We start from the raw sequence: 16,811 nt of genomic DNA, 5'->3' as shown, positions 1-16,811 counted from the left end.
TTTTTTTTTTTTTTTTATTTATTCAATTATTTTTTTTTTTTTTTTTTTTTTTTTTTTTTTTTTTTTTTTTTTTGAGACAGAGTGTAACTCTGTTGCCCAGGCTGGAGTGTAGTGGCGAGATCTCAGCTCACTGCAACCTCCGACTCCCTGGTTTCAAGGGGTTATCCTGCCTTGGCCTCCCAAGTAGCTGGGATTATGGGCATGCATCACCACGCCCAGCTAATTTTTGCATTTTTAGTAGAGATGGGGTTTCACCATGTTGGCCAGGATGGTCTTGATCTCCTGACCTCGTGATCCGCCCACCTCAGCCTCCCAGAGTGCTGGGATTACAGGTGTGAGCCACCATGCCTGGCCACAAGAATAATACTTTAACAAAAGGAGTATGAGGAAAGGAAGAAGCAAGAATGAGCCCCAGGTTTCTGGATTGGACAGTTTGGTGAATGAAAGTGATATAGGGAATGTAAGGTGAAAAACGGGTTATCAGGAGAAAAGGACATGCTGAGAAAGATGTTGAATTTGAGTTTCTGTGGGATATCTGAGTAGAGGTATCTGGTGGGCAGACAGCTGTGTAGTCTCATGCACAGTTAAAGATCTGGGCTGGAGAAAAAGGCTCAGCAGTCATCAGCTTGTAGATTACAGTTGATGTCATGTTAGAGTTTCCAAGAGACATATGTAGACTGAGAAGAAACTAGGTCATCAGTCTTTCAGGGATGTTGGGAAAAGAGGAAGCCACAATAGTGTATGATTAAAAGGGGTGTGGGTTAGAAAACCAAGAGCCAATGGCAGCTCGGGGTTAGTGGCATTAACCTGCTTTGAGTTGATTTAAGATGTGACTGTAACGTGCACATGGATTTAAATAAAGAGGGTGGTCTCTGGGTAGAGTCTTAAGGGCAAAAGCCAGATAGAGTGATTTGAGTAGTGATTTGAACAGTGAAGAAACAGAAAATTTGACTGGATAATCTTTGAAGAAATTTGTTTGGAGGTGTTGGCAGGAAGAGGCAGAAACTGGAGAAGATGCGGGAGTCAGAGGGCCAAAGGAAGCTTCTGATTTTGTTTGGGTATTTGGGTATTTTTCAGATGTAAGAAATCTGAGCATATTTCATTGCTCCTGGGGAGAAGCCGGTAGAGACATTCATGGGTAGATGACAATACAAGGTCGTCCCAAGAAGCAAGAGGTGAGGGGACCAGAGCACAGTCAGACGGGACGCCACTTTCCTCGCACCAGGGAGAATGACAGAGAAAGTCAAGGGGATTCTGTCACATTTCTCTTGTTTTGAGAAAAAGGAATCAGAGTCATGTGCTGAGGGTAATGGGGAAGGTGGCAAGATCAAAGATATGAGGAAAAGAGAGATTTAATTGAGGTAGACTGCAAGACAGTGATCCCAGGGCTCAAGTCTTCAGTAAATGAGGGAGAGTTGGCCACGGAGGTTGCTAGATGGCAGTGAAGGAAAGGTGTTACAGTTTACTGCTGCTAAATGACAGGGGCCTCAAAGAAGTAAGTTTTTACATGGAGATGGTGGAGTAATGGTCTCCATACAGCATCAAGGAACAATGAATGTGGGAGAATAAGCAGTCTCCCTTTGAGAAGATGGCTGACAACTGGGACCCTCAAAAGAGCCACATCATTGTTAAGATGCGGTGGAAGGTGCATTCTGTGATAAAGCTCATAATTGAAGTGAGTTATAGTTGGAAATAAGCCGCTTGGTGCCAAGAGGAAGTTTGAGACATACTGTTGGGGACCACACTTGTTTAGGGAATAAGAGAAGGAATAAGGAAAGATTGTGAATCAGCCAGAGAGGAACTTCAGTGTTCTTAAAGTAAGCGCTTAGTAACTTATTTGTTCTTTGGAGATCTTTTTTTTCCTTACTTTTGAATTCAGCTGACATTGCTTCCAGGTAAGTGTGCTAGTGGTATGTTATATCAACAACAGCACAATTAAATTACAGTTTCTTCCCAAATATTTTGTGGCTTTTTAATTTAAAATTTTTATAGCAGCAGATTGTTATTTAAGGAAATGTTTTAAGATTTACAAAAAGGACCACATTCTTTTTGAAATGTGCTTTAGACTGTTTCACTTAGACATATGAAAATATGTAAAATTTTGTATAGCAACGTCAGAATCAAGTGAATTCACCACTTAATATTGATCATTATACTTTCTTTTGATATATAGGCATGTAAAGTTGAAGATCTGGGCAAAGTAGATTTTGAAGATGAAATTAAGAAAAGATTTAAAATGGTATATGTGCCAAATTGGTTCTCAGTAGACCTAAAAACAGGGGTAAGTTAGCAATTAATATTTGTATAATTTGGGATAATTGGAGTTTTTCATTATAGCTCATAATAATTATTATAGAGTCCTGTGTTTTTAAGTATGAAAGAAAAAAAATTATGTTAAAACTTATAAAATGGAAAAAGAAATAAAAAAGAAAAATACAAAATTTAAAAAACCAAAAAAACATTAAAAGAGAAAAAAATTAAAAAGTTTCAGATGCGATTTAAATGCCTTTGGTATCCCAAGAAACTAAATTGTGTAGTTGCAAAATGTGCACACAAAACACATTTTGTTTCTGAATTGATGACTTAGCACTTTAGTCAAATAGTACACATAGATGAAGGTTTTAGACTTGTTTGGAGAATGTATTCAAATGAATGCCACTAAGGTTTTTCTTTTGATAGATGTTAACTATTACTTTGGACGAAAGTGACTGTTTTGCTGCCTGGGTTTCTGCAAAAGATGCTGGTTTCAGCAGCCCTGATGGGTCAGATCCAAAATGTGAGTTTAAGTGTCCTTCATTTTTTTTCCTCCCTCCTAAAGAGAAGGTGGATATGAGCTGTTTCTTGCTAAGTACTTATCTTTGTAAAAGTTCTTTATGTTTGTTGGTTATGTCCTAAAAATGTGGTATATACAAATACCTGAGGTATACAAATTGTTTCAATAACTTCATATGGAAATAGCTTCATATGGAAGTAACTTCATATGGAAATGAGAATGTGATTCTCATTTTTGTTTGTTTTTGAAGAATAGCTCTATCCGAACAACCAAGTAGAATATCTGTTTGCTCCATACCATCATTGCTTTAAACGTTCTAAGATAAAATTTTAGCAGAATTGGCAGAATGAATCAAGTGTTGATTTTAGGCATCATTGGCATTAGGTTAGGAATTTAACATCAGAATATGTACAAACTTAGAATTTTTACTCTATTTTTAGGTTAAAGCCAATTAACTCTCTTTTCCATTTTATCTCTTTTTAATTAACTTTTTTACAGTGAATTTAGGAGGACTTTTACTCCAAGCACTCTTGGAATATTGGCCTAGAACACATGTGAATCCAATGGATGAAGAGGAAAATGAAGTAAACCATGGTTAGTTTTTATATTCAGATAGTTGCATAAAAAGTTAAAGGTACTTAAAAGGTACTTACTAAAACTGTTTGCTGAAATATTTATGATGTGCTCAATTTATTGTCCTCCCTTCCACATCTCAAAGTAGGAACATCCATCCAGTCTTAACCGAGATAGAGATTCCAAAAGAACAGACCACTTTATGATGTGGTTTTTAGTGAGACTGCTCAAGATAAATAAAATACCCTATAGGGTATATACCCTATGCCCTATATTTGTATTCAGATGACTTTTATCTTAAAACAAGGCACCTTATTATTTCAAAAATATTCCTCACAGTACCTGTGATCTTTTGGATTAAACTCCAAAGCTAGGTAGTTAACTGCATCAGAAAGCCAGGTTTGTCATTACACAGTCATTCTTCATGTTGGCCTGAAATGTTATTTCCTAGTCTCATGGCCTACCTGATTTTGACTCTGTTTCCAAAAGAAAATAAAAAAATCAAATTGCAACTTACAAGTGACTGGGCATATGCTTAAGCATGTGTAAAGAATTAATGTCACCTGCTCCTCTGGGTTGAAACCCGGGCGCTGCCAAGATGCCGGCTTACCACTCTTCTCTCATGGATCCTGACACCAAACTCATTGGAAACATGGCACTGTTACCTATCAGAAGTCAATTCAAAGGACCTGCCCCCAGAGAGATAAAAGATACAGATATTGTGGATGAAGCCATCTATTACTTCAAGGCCAATGTCTTCTTCAAGAACTATGAAGTTAAGAATGAAGCTGATAGGACCTTGATATGTATAACTCTCTACATTTCTGAGTGTCTGAAGAAACTCCAAAAGTGCAATTCCAAAAGCCAAGGTGAGAAAGAAATGTATACACTGGGAATCACTAATTTTCCCATTCCTGGAGAGCCTGGTTTTCCACTTAATGCGATTTATGCCAAACCTGCAAACAAACAGGAAGATGGTAAGAACAGGTCTCCATCCTATCTCTCTGGCGCAAGAAGATTTTCTCTATTTGACTTCCTACCACCCCTCCTTTTCTTGCCTTGATTCATGTACAGATGGAGAGTGAAATCATAGGAAGTACATTATCTTATTAGTCACTTTCACAAGTGATTCTCAGCAACAAGGATGACATGCAGAAAAATCTTTTGAACCAAAACAAATGTTGTTATAAAACCATTCGGAATGTCATTTCTATTTTGTATCCTGTTCAAATGTATAAAAATGTATTGCCACAGCAAGAATGCAGACCTGCAACCAGTACATTTGGGATGTGTTCGTAAATACAGTTTTTTTAAATTGTTCTGTTTTAGAAGTGATGAGAGCCTATTTACAACAGCTAAGGCAAGAGACTGGACTGAGACTTTGTGAGAAAGTTTTCGACCCTCAGAATGATAAACCCAGCAAGGTAAGACCGTCTTCTTTGCCTGCTTAGTTGGTAAAAATTACCTTTTTTTTTGAGACGGAGTTTCACTCTTGTTACCCAGGCTGGAGTGCAATGGTGCGATCTCGGCTCACCGCAACCTCCGCGTCCTGGGTTCAGGCAATTCTCCTGCCTCAGCCTTCCGAGTAGCTGGGATTACAGGCACGTGCCACCATGCCCAAATGACTTTTTTTTGTATTTTTAGTAGAGACGGGGTTTCACCATGTTGACCAGGATGGTCTCGATCTCTTGACCTCGTGATCCACCCGCCTCGGCCTCCCAAAGTACTGGGATTACAGGCGTGAGCCACCGCGCCCGGCGGTAAATTACCTTTTATCCTGTAGCCACCATTGAGCACACTGAGGTCTTCCATTGCAAGAATACTTTTAGTTTCTGCATTGCAGTGTTGCTTAACTTTGAGTATGTGTCTAGTATGTAATATAAGTTCACTGAATCACACTAAATAATGAATTGCTGGCCAGTTGCAGTGGCTCAGGCCTGTAATCCCAGCACTTCGGGAGGCCAAAGCAGGTGGATCACTTGAGGTCAGGAGTTCGAGACCAGCCTGGCCAACGTAGTGAAACCCCATCTCTACTGAAAATACCAAAAATTGGCCAGGCGCAGTGGCTCACGCCTATAATCCCAGCACTTTGGGAGGCCAAGGTGGGTGGATTATGAGGTCAAGAGATTGAGACCATCCTGGCCAACATGGTGAAACCCTGTCTCTACTGAAAAATACAAAAATTAGCTGGGCATGGTGGATGTGCGCCTATAGTCCCAGCTACTCGGGAGGCTGAGGCAGGAGACTTACTTGAACCCAGGAGGCGGAATTTGCAGTGAGCCAAGATCACGCCCTTGCACTCCATCCAGAAAATACCAAAAATTATCAAGGTGTGGTGGCACTCACCTGTGATCCCAGCTACTCAGGAGGCTCAGGCAGGAGAATTGCTCGAAACCAGGAGGTGGAGGTTGCAGTGAACCAAGATCATGCCATTGTACTCCAGCCTGGGCAACAGAGTGAGATTTTATGTAAAAAAAAAAAAAAAAAAAGAACTGCATATAATAACATTTTAGTTGTGTTCTTACTTTGTGCATTGTAAATCCATAGAACAGGTTTTTTTGTGTGAGATATTTTGGATGTATTAAATTACTTTGTCATAATTTTGAGTGACCTGTGAGCCTAGAAAAGAAAATTTTACATGTGCCTTCAAAGAGTTTATAAGAGATTCCAGACTAATACAAAATTTCATTACTAAGTAAATGTGGACTCTATTGTGATTTGACCCCCACTATTCATTCTGTGTTGTCTCCTCTTGTTAGTGGTGGACTTGCTTTGTGAAGAGACAGTTCATGAACAAGAGTCTTTCAGGACCTGGACAGTGAAGGGAGCTCGGGCAGCCACCATCTCCAGAGCTCTGGGCAGCATTTTCCAGCAAGATATATACAATCTTTTGCCTTTATTTCATAAAGTTTTATACAGAAGAGAGAAGAGCATGTCTTTACTTGAAAAACTCTTGATCAAGAATTCGGGTAGGAGAAAAGAAAGTATGTTATCAAGGGTGATTTGAAACTTTCTGCAGTATTAAGCTGGCGCTTAATAAGCATAAGTAATAATAAAGAAATTTCTAACATTCCATGTCAGAAAAACTTTATTGCCTGCCTTTGACATTCACTTACAATTTGTTTTGAGATCAATTCACATTCCATAATACCCTTTTAAAGTGTACAGTTAACTTTTTTTTTTTAGTATATATATATAAAGTTACACAACCATTACCACTAATTCCAGAGCATTTTCATCACTCCTGTACCTGCTCTCTTTAGCAGTCACCCTACCCCACATTCCTCCCTAAGCCCCTGTCCCTCCCACCCCTTTTTCCAGTATTAATCTGTTGTCTGTTTCTATGGATTTGCTTATTCTGGATAATTGATGTAAATTTAATTTTTTATACAACATGTGGCCTTTTATGTCCACTTTCACATAACATTCATCCATGTTAAAGCATACATCAGGGCCGGGCATGGCAGCTGACGCCTGTAATCCCAGCACTTTGGGAGGCCGAAGATCAAGAGATCGAGACCAGCCTGACCAACGTGATGAAACCCCATCTCTACTAAAAATACAAAAATTAGCCAGGTGTGGTGGCTTGTGCCTGTAGTCCCCGCCACTTGAGAGGCTGAGGCAGAATTGCTTGAACCTGGGAGGCCGAGGTTGCAGTGAGCCAAGGTCACGCCACTGCCGTCCAGCCTCACAACAGAGTGAGACTTCATCTCAAAAAAAGATAAAAAGCATATCAAAGCCTTTTCTCTTTTTCTTTTTTTGTTGTTGTGTATATGTATGCAATAAAATATATATAATATTTATAATATATATAATATATATATATAATATTTACCACTATATTACCCATTTTTTAAATTGTACAATTCAGCCCTTTAATTGCATACACCATATTGTACAACCATCACCACTATTTGCAAAAGTTTTTGTTGTTTTGTTTGAAAAAGGGAAGGGAAGGGTCAAAGCTTTTTAATTACACAAAATGGAAATGATAACATTTAAGTCTCTGGTAATTATAACCTCCAGCCTCTAGTAATCTCTGATTTACTTTTGTCTGAATTTGTTCATTCTAGATACCTCATATAAGTGAAGAAAGACAATGTTTGTCCTATTGTTTCTGGCTTCTTTCACTTAGTGTAAACATAAACACATTCACCATATTGTAGCAATGATCAGAACTGCATTCTTTTTTATGGCCAAATAATATTCCATTGTGTGGATGCACCACAATTTGTTTATCCATTTTTCAGTTGATAGACATTGAAGTTACTTCCATTTTTTGACTTAAGAACAGTATTGCCAAGAACATTCATGTACAAATTTTTGTGTGGACTTAAATTTTTCTTTTGGTATGTACCTAGGAATGGAATTGGTGAGTCATAGGGTAACTCTGTTTAACTTGCCTAAGAACTGCCAGATTCTTCTGTAGCAGCTGCATTATTTTACATTCCTACCAGCAATCTAGGATGTCATTTCCCCACATCCTCACCAGCACTTGTTTTTTGCTATACCTGTGGGTGTGAAATGGAACCTCATCGTGGGTTTTGTGTTTTTGATTTGTTTCTTTAATGACTAATAATGTTAAGCGTCTTTTTTTTTCTCAGAGTCTTGCTCTGTCACCCAGGCTGGAGTGCAATGGCTAGATCTCGGCTCACTGCAACCTTTACCTCCCAGGTTCAAGAGATTGTCCATGCCACCACGCCCAGCTAATTTTTGTATTTTTAGTAGAGATGGGGTTTCACCATGTTGGTCAGGCTGGTCTTGAACTTCTGACCTCAAGTGATCTTCCCAACTCAGCCTCCCAAAGTGCTGGGATTACAGGCATGAGCCACTACGTCTGGCCAACGTTGAGCATCTTTTCATATAGATACTGCCTATGTATATGTCTTTGGAGAAATGTTCATTCAGATCCTTTGCTCAGTTTTTACATGGCTTGTCTTTATGTTGAATTACAGTTGTTCTTTATACATTCTAAATTTTAGACCCTTATCAGATATGATTTAGAAAAGTTTTCTCCCATCCTGTGGGTGGTTTTTCACCTTCTTGATGGTATTCTTTTAAGCACCAAGCTTTTTAATTTTGGCAACGTTCAATTTGTCTATTTTTTCTTTGGTTGCTTGTGCTTTTGGTGTCATATCTAAGAAACCATTGCATAATCCAGAAGTGTCAATTTATGCCTATGGGTTTTTTTGTTTGTTTGTTTTCTTGTTTTGTTTTGTTTTTTGAGACAGAGCCTTACTCTGTTGCCCAGGCTGGAATGCAGTGGTGCAATCTCGGTTCACTGCAACCTCCTCCTCCTCAAGCGATTCTCCCACCTCAGCCTCGCAAGTAGCTGGGATTATAGGCATATGCCATCACACCCAGCTAATTTTTATGTTTTTAGTAGAAACAGGGTTTCACCATCTTGGCCAGGCTGGTCTCGAACTCCTGACCTCAGGTGATTGACCTGTCTCATCCTCCCAAAGTGCTGGGATTACAGGCATGAGCCACTACACCCCGATGCCTACGGTTTTTTCTAAGCATTTTACACTTGTAGCTTTGACGTTTAGATCTTTGATCCATTTCGAGTTAATTTTTGTATAGGAAGTGACATGGACAAGTCCAGCTTCATTTTTTTTTCCTTTCAGACAGTTTTCTTTTTTTTTTTTTTTTGACAGGCTTACTGCAACCTCTGCCTCTTGGGTTCAAGTGATTCTCCTGCCTCAACGTCCCTAGCAGCTGGTACTACAGGTGTGTGCCACCATGCCCGGCTAATTTTTTGTATTTTTAGTAGAGACGGGTTTCACCATGTTAGCCAGGATGGTCTCGATCTCCTGACCCCATGATCCGCCTGCCTCAGCTTCCCAAAGTGCTGGGATTACAGGCATGAGCCACTGCACTTGACCATGAATATGTAATTTTAATAAATGCTCTTGAGCATTTATTTAAACACTTGAATTATGGGCTGGCTAAATACCACAGTTCACATAGCCAAAAGTATGGATATGTGAAAATTTACTCCATAGATACACAAAAGGACAGTCCTGAAGCCAAAAGAGTGGTGGTGTTGGGTTGTAAAGGTTTTTATTTGTTTGTTTAAAATTTGTTTGTTTGTTTTTGTAACAGGTTATCACTGTTACCCAGGCTGGCATGCAGTGTCATGAACATGGCCCACTGCAGCCTTGACCTCCTGGGCTCAAACAATCCTCCCACCTCAGCCTCCCCTGTAGCTGAGACTACATGCATACATTACCAGGCCCAGCTAATTTTTGTATTTTTTGTAGAGATGGGGTATTTTTTTTTTTTTTTTAGATAGAGTCTCACTCTACCTCCCAGGCTGGAGTGCAGCGGTGCAATCTTGGCTCACTCGAACCTCTGCCTTCTAGGTTGAAGCTATTTTCCTGCCTCAGCCTCCAGAGTAACTGGGATTATAGGCATGTGCCACCATGCACGGCTAATTTTGTATTTTAAGTAGAGACAGTATTTCACCATCTTGGCCAAGCTGTTCTTAAACTCCTGACCTCAAGTGATCTGCCCACCTCAGCCTCCCAAAGTGCTGGGATTAAGGTGTGACCCACCGTACCCAGTGAGAAAAGGTTTTGCTATGTTGTCCAGGCTGGCCTCAAACTCCTGGACTCAAGTGATCTACCCACCTCAGCCTCCCAAATGTTGGGAGTACTGACATGAGCCACTGTGCCTGTCCTAAATTAAAATTCTCTAACCCAGAATGAGAGATTCGGTGTTTAGACTGCCACAGGGGTTAACAGACATGTCAGAAAGAAGGAGAGAAAGCCACCCTAATTTATTTCAAGATTACAGGTTTGGGGCCAGGCCTGGTGGTGAGAGGTCGAAGCTTCAGTGAGACATGATTGTACCACTGCACTCCAGCCTGGGTGACAGAGTGAGGCCCTGTCTCAGAAAAAGAAAAATTCGTTTTCATTTTTTTTTTTAATTGTGGAACCATCATGATAGAAACCCAGCTTACTCTGGGGGCCTGTTCCCGGTCCATTACTGCCAGCAGGGGGCGCACGGGCCACAAGCACTGGAAATGGCTTCTGGACCATTTTCCTTTGGGACTTTATGATGGTAGGTGTTTTGTTTTGTTATATTTTGTTTTAAAATATATGCAAGAGGACAATTTCCAAAGGATTTATAATAAATTATACATGAAGTATAGTATGAATTTTTTTTTGTCAGTCTTGCCCCGTCACCCCTGCTGGAGAGCAGTGACGCAATCTCAGCTTACTGCAGCCTCCACCTCCCGGGTTGAAATGATTCTTCTGCCTCAGCCTCCTAAGTAGCTGGGATTGCAGGCACCCGCCACCTTACTCAGCTAATTTTTGTGTTTTTGATAGAGACAGGGTTTCACCATGTTGGCCAGGCTGGTCTCAAAATCCTGACCTCAGGTGATCTGCCCACCTCAGCCTTCCAAATTTCTGGGATCACAGGCATGAGCCACCATGTCCAGCCAGCAGTATGATTGATTGTTTAATTGATTGATTGATTGATTGATTTGAGATGGAGTCTGGCTTTGTCACCTAGGCTGGAATGCAGTGGCGCAATCTCAGCTCATTGCAACCTCTGCCTCCCACGTTCCAGCGTTTCTTCTTCCTCAGCCTCCCTAGTAGCTGGGATTACAGGCATGCCTGGCTAATTTGTGTATTTTTAGTGGAGACGGGGTTTCACCATGTTGGCCAGGCTGGTCTCAAACTCCTGACCTCAGGTGATTCACCTGCCTCAACCTCTCAAAGTGCTAGGATTACAGGTGTGAGCCACCACGCCCATTCCAATAGTATGAATTTTAAAATACAGCTTTAATGAAAATGTGATTAAAGCAAAATACAATTTGGTCAAAATGTGACAGTACAAACAATTATAAGGTATGACTTTTTAGACAAGGTAATTTAATAATAGTTCTCAGATTTTTATTTTTATTTATTTTCTTCTCCCTTTTTTTAAAAAAATAAAGATGGGGTCTCATCATGTTGCCTACACTGGTCTTGAACTCCTGGGCTCAAGTGATCCTCCTGCCTCAGCCTCCCAAAGTGCTAGGACTACAGGCATGAGCCACTGCACTCAGACTCCAGATTTCATTCTTTTTGATCAAGCAACTCGACTTGATATTGTTGAATGCTGGGGAGACACACACACACACACACACACACACACACACCCTGAAAATAGTTCAGCCATCTCTCAATAGGGAGTTTGATAAATAAATTATGGTCCATCCATAAAATTAAATATGGTTCAGTCAAGTAGGCTCTATCTACCCTGTCATGGTAAGATATCTTAGGATACATTATTGAGTTTTAAAAAAAGGTGAAGACAATATTATAGTATGATCCCAATACAATGTTTATTTCACTGTCTGTACTCCTCAAAAAAGTAGGAGCACATACAACAAACTTAATGATTATCACCAGGCATGGTGGTTCATGTCTGTAATCCCAGCACTTTGGGAGGCCAAGGTGGGTGGATCACAAGGTCAGGAGATCAAGACCATCTGGCTAACAAGGTGAAACTCCATCGCTACTAAAAATACAAAAAATTAGCCAGGCATGGTGGCTCGTGCCTGTAGTCCCAGCTATTCAGGTGGCTGAGGCAGGAGAATCATTTGAACCGGGGAGGTGGAGGTTGCAGTGAGCTGAGATTGCACCACTGCACTCCAGTCTGGGAGACAGAGCGAGACTCTGTCTCAAAGAAACAACAATTATCTTGGGGCAGGAAAGTACAAGACTTGTGCATTTAGAGTCGTATATATCTATAATTCAGTAAGATATGCATTCCCTTAATAACCAGGAGGAAAGAAACTACTTTTTAAAAAAAGACTGATACAAAATCAAATCTTGGCTGGGCACAGTAATCCCAGCACTTGGGGAGGCTGAGGCAGGTGGACTTGAGGTCAGGAATTCGAAACCAGCTTGGCCAACATGGTGAAACCCCATCTCTACTAAAAATTCAAAAATTAGCCTGACATGGTGGGGCACACCAGTAATTCCAGCTACTCGGGAGACCAAGGCAGAAGAATCACTTGAACCAAGAAGACAGAGGTTACAGTGAGCCAAGATTGCGCCTGCACTCCAGCCTGGGTGACAGGGAGACTCCCATCTCAAAAAAAGAACAAAAACAGCTGGGCACAGTGGTTCACACCTATAATCCCAGCACTTTGGGAGGCTGAGGCAGGTGGATCACGAGGTCAAGAGATCGAGACCATCCTGGTCAACATGGTGAAACCCCATCTCTACTAAAAATACAAAAATTAGCTGGGCATGGTGGTGCACACCTGTAGTCCCAGCTACTTGGGAGGAAGGAGAATTGCTTGAACCCAGGAGGTGGAGGTTGCGGTGAGCTGAGATCGCGCCATTGCACTCCAGCCTGGGTAACGAGCGAAACTCTGTCTCAAAAAAAAAAAGAAAGAAAACCTTTTATAAAATCACATTAGCCCAAAACAGTGTGAGGACAATGGTCACCTTGTTCTTTTTCCTTAAGCATCCTGTTTATATTCATCATTGCCATATGCCACTAATTACTGTCATATGTGTGGAAAGATTACAGTATATGGAAATACATTAACAAGATCTATGTGACTTGTTTGATTTGACATTTTCCTTTTCCTAAAAGTATTAGTACTGAAGACCTTCATAAAAAGTTTAGAGCTGTGTCCAGAAAGGGATGTAAAACTATTCCACCAAAAGCCATTTGGTTTGTTTCCTCCTTCATTTTTGTTTATAGATGTTTGGAAGACCAAGCCATTAGGAAAGTGTAATTTTTGGGCCACATCTGCTCTGTGTTGATGTTGAGATAAATCATCCATCATGATTTTCCACTTTGCTTCAACTCTGCAGCTCCAATTTATAGGTGATCTGGCAGTGTGCTATGCATTTTACAGTTTTAAATCCTATTTAACCCTTGCCAAATAAAAAAAGTTGTGGACCAGGTGCCGTGGCTCACGACTGTTTTCCTAGCACTTTGGGAAGCAAAAGCGGGCGGATCACTTGAGGTCAGGAGTTTGAGACCAGCCTGGCCAATATGGCGAAACCTTGACGCTACTAAAAATACAAAAATTAGGACTGGGCATGGTGGCTCACACCTGTAATCCAGCACTTTGGGAGGCCGAGGCAGACAGATCACCTGAGATCAGAAGATCGAGACCAGCCTGGCCAACATGGTGAAATCCTGTCTCTACTAAAAATAGAAAAATTAGCTGGGCCAGACCAGGCTCAGTGATTCTGCTCACACATGTAATCCCAGCACTTTGAGAAGCGAGACAGCAGATCACCTGAGGTTGGGAGTTTGAGACCAGCGTGATCAACATGGAGAAACCCCGTCTCTACTAAAAACACACAAAAAATTAGCCGAGCGTGCTGGCACATGCCTGTAATCGCAGCTACTAGGGAGACTGAGGCAGGAGAATCACTTGAACCTGGGAGGCAGAGGTTTTGGGGAGTCGAGATCACGCCATTGCACTCCAGCCTGGGCAATAAGAGCAAAAGTCCATCTAAAAAGAGGAAAAAAAAATTAGCTGGGCCTTGTGGCAGGTACCTGTAATCCCAGCTACTCAGAAGGCTGAGGCAGGAGAATTTCTTGAACCCTGGAGGCAGAGTTTGCAGTGAGACAAGATTGCGCCACTGCACTCCAACCTGGGCGACAGAGCGAGACTCCATCTCAAAAAATAAAAATAAAATAATAAAATTTAAAAACCTAAATTAGCTGGGTGTGATGACTCACACCTGTATTCCCAGCTACTTGAGAGACTGAGACAGGAGAATCACTTGAACCTGGGAGGCAGAGGTTGCAGTGAGCCAAGATCTTGCCACTGCAGTCCAACCTGGGTGACAGTAGACTGTCACCAAAACAAAAAAAAGGGCCAGGTGCAGTGGCTCATGCTTGTAATCCCAGCACTTTGGGAGGCCAAGGCAGGCGAATAATGAGGTCAGGAGTTCGAGACCAGCCTGTCCAGTATGGTGAAACCACATCTCTACTAAAAACACAAACATTAGCCGGATGCGGTGGCTCACGCCTGTAATCCCAACACTTTGGGAGGCCGAGGCAGGTAGATCACAAGGTCAGGAGTTCAAGACCAGCCTGGCCAGATGGTGAAACCCCATCTCTACTAAAAACACAAAAATTAGCCAGGTGAGGTGGCAGGTGCCTGTAATTCCAGCTACTCAGGAGGCTGAGGGAGAAAAATTTCTTAAACCCAGGCTGTGGAGGTTGGAGTGAGCTGAGACTGAGCCACTGCACTCCAGCCTGGGTGACACAGTGAGACTCCATCTCAAAAAAAAAAAAAAAAAAAATTAGCCAGGCATGGTGGTGCATGCCTGTAGTCCCAGCTACTCGGGAGGCTGAGGCAGGAAAATGGCTTGAACCCAGGAAGCAGAGTTTGCAGTGAGCTGAGGTTGTGCCACTGCACTCTAGCCTGGGCGACAGAGTGAGACTCTGTCTCAAAAAAAAATGAAAAAGGCTGGGTGCGGTGGCTCACACCTGTAATCCCAGCACTTTGGGAGGCCAAGGCAGGTGGATCATGAGGTCAAGAGATTGAGACCACCCTGGCCAACGTGGTGAAACCCCATCTCTACTAAAAATACAAAAATTATCTGGGTGTGGTGGCTTGAGCCTGCAGTCCCAGCTACTCTACAGTCCCTCCTTTGGGAGGCTGAGGCAGGAGAATCGCTTGAATCTGGGAGGTAGAGGTTGCAGTGAGCAGAGATTGTGCCACTGCACTCCAGACGGAGCAAGACTCTGTCTCAAAAAAAAAAAAAAAAATGTCAGGCACTGTGGCTCATGCCTGTAATCCCAGCACTTTGGGAGGCTGAGGTGGGTGGATCACCTGAGGCCAGGAGTTCAAGACCAGCCTGACCAACATGGTGAAACCCTGACTCTACTAAAAGTACAAAAAATTAGCTGGGCATGGTTGCAGGTAGCTATAATCCCATCTACTTGGGAGGCTGAGGCAAAAGAATGGCTTGAATCTGGGAGGCAGAGGTTGCAGTGAGCTGAAATCACACTACTGCACTCCAGCCTGGGCAACAGAGGAAGTCTCTGTTTCTTTTTTTTGAGACAGAGACTCTGTCGCCCAGGCTAGAATGCAATGGCGCTATCTCGGCTCACTGCAACCTCCACCTCCGAGGTTCAAGCAATTCTCCTGCCTCAGCCTCCTAAGTAGCTGGGATTACAGGTGCCTGCCACCGCGCCTGGCTAATTTTTGTATTTTTAGTAGAGACTGGGTTTCACCATCTTGGCCAGGCTGGTCTTGAATTCCTGACCTCATGATCCATCCACCTCGGCCTCCCAAAGGGCTAGGAATTACAGGTGCGAGCCACCGAGCCCAGCCGGAAGTCTCTGTTAAAAAAAAAACAACAACAAACCCAGCCGGGCGTGGTGGCTCATGCCTGTAATCCAAGAACTTTGGGGGCCAAGGCGGGCGGATCACCTGAGGTCTACAGTTCAAGACCAGCCTGACCAACATGGTAAAACCCTGTCTTAAAAAAAAAAACCCTTTGTGGCAGATGCGAGATTATCCCCTTTTCCAGATGAAGAAGCCGAGGCTACAGAAATTAACTTGCTGAAACTCACACACCTGGAAGTTGGCTAAATTGGTAATTAAACCTAAATTTGTCAGAATCCAGAGCTGGCCCACACAGCCAAAAGGTGGTCACTTTGCAAAAGTGTAATTTTCAGTAACCCATTCATGCAACAATACCAGTAGATTGCTCTGTTGGGTGCACTATGCCAGCTATTGAAAGGATGCACAAGAGACGTCAGTGTGGTCTCTGCTCTCTAGGACCATAATGGTCTGATGGGAAATGTGTATAACAAGATAGATATGAATAAACACTACAAGGTTCACATGACTGCCCAGTTCTGTAGAAGCCCAGAGAAAAAGAGGCTTTGTTGAAGTCTATTGGAGAAGATTTAGCAAAGGTGGTTCTCAAACCAACTGAGCGCTGAAGTGAGCCAAATTGGGCAAACTAGATCCAAAAATGCTATATATTGGGCCCAGGTAAATAACATGGTCAAGCCTGGCATGAAGGCAACCTTAGGGTGTAGAATATGATGGGGAGGAAGCTGCCTCAGCAGGAGGGAATGCCCTACATTTTTTTTTCTTGAAAGCTAAGACTGAGGGAATGCCTCACATTTTTGAGAACCAGGGTCAGACTAGGACTTGTAACTTTATTCTGTCAACAGGGCAAAGGATATGACAGATTCTCCACATGGGCACCTTTCTACTTTTCCCACTCTGAGAACCATATGCCTGAGCAATCATCACTTTTTTTCTTTCCAAGCCATTCCACAGTTTCTGCACTCAACTCTTGTGGGCTTTTTAAAAAACAGCCTTGTTGAAAAATAATTCACATACCAAATAGTTCACCCATATAAAATGTTCAGTGGTGGCCGGGCGCGGTGGCTCAAGCCTGTAATCCCAGCACTTTGGGAGGCCGAGGCGGGTGGATCACGAGGTCAAGAGATCGAGACCATCCTG

The 16,811-nt window shown here is 42.1% G+C and overlaps 2 protein-coding genes across 3 annotated transcripts in view; both read left to right on the top strand.

Moving 5' to 3' along the window:
• ARPC3 (actin related protein 2/3 complex subunit 3) overlaps positions 1-6,426 on the top strand; it is a 20,526-nt gene extending 14,100 nt beyond the window's left edge. The window contains exons 4-6 of one of the 2 annotated variants that reach the window (XM_017541973.2): positions 4,128-4,323; positions 4,676-4,770; positions 6,106-6,426. In XM_017541973.2, coding sequence (XP_017397462.1) covers positions 4,128-4,323; positions 4,676-4,770; positions 6,106-6,168 — 354 coding nt within the window. In that variant the 3' untranslated portion in view covers positions 6,169-6,426. Of the gene's footprint in view, positions 1-3,891; positions 4,324-4,675; positions 4,771-6,105 lie in introns of those variants that run through there. The other variant, XM_017541982.2, reaches the window with a different exon arrangement.
• Positions 2,146-3,421, top strand: LOC108313556 (WD repeat-containing protein 48-like). The gene is made up of 3 exons (XM_017541995.2): positions 2,146-2,281; positions 2,680-2,776; positions 3,272-3,421. Exons 1-3 carry the CDS (start codon positions 2,237-2,239, stop codon positions 3,370-3,372), a joined length of 243 nt encoding a protein of 80 aa, XP_017397484.1. The 5' UTR covers positions 2,146-2,236; the 3' UTR covers positions 3,373-3,421.
• Positions 6,427-16,811: the final 10,385 nt, after the last annotated feature.

The sequence above is a fragment of the Cebus imitator genome, unplaced genomic scaffold, assembly GCF_001604975.1.
Source record: "Cebus imitator isolate Cc_AM_T3 unplaced genomic scaffold, Cebus_imitator-1.0 Scaffold8, whole genome shotgun sequence".
In the NCBI taxonomy this organism is placed as follows: Eukaryota; Metazoa; Chordata; class Mammalia; order Primates; family Cebidae; genus Cebus; species Cebus imitator.
Note: the sequence above shows the minus strand (reverse complement) of the source record. Positions and strands in the feature narration are given on the sequence as shown.

Bases quoted from the DNA above. Each gene is read 5' to 3' on its own strand.
- LOC108313556 (XM_017541995.2), top strand. From the start codon at position 2,237: ATGGTATATGTGCCAAATTGGTTCTCAGTAGACCTAAAAACAGGG. The intron at 2,282-2,679 runs GTAAGTTAGCAA...TTCTTTTGATAG, and splicing joins CAGTAGACCTAAAAACAGGG to ATGTTAACTATTACTTTGGA. The intron at 2,777-3,271 runs GTGAGTTTAAGT...ACTTTTTTACAG, and splicing joins TGATGGGTCAGATCCAAAAT to TGAATTTAGGAGGACTTTTA.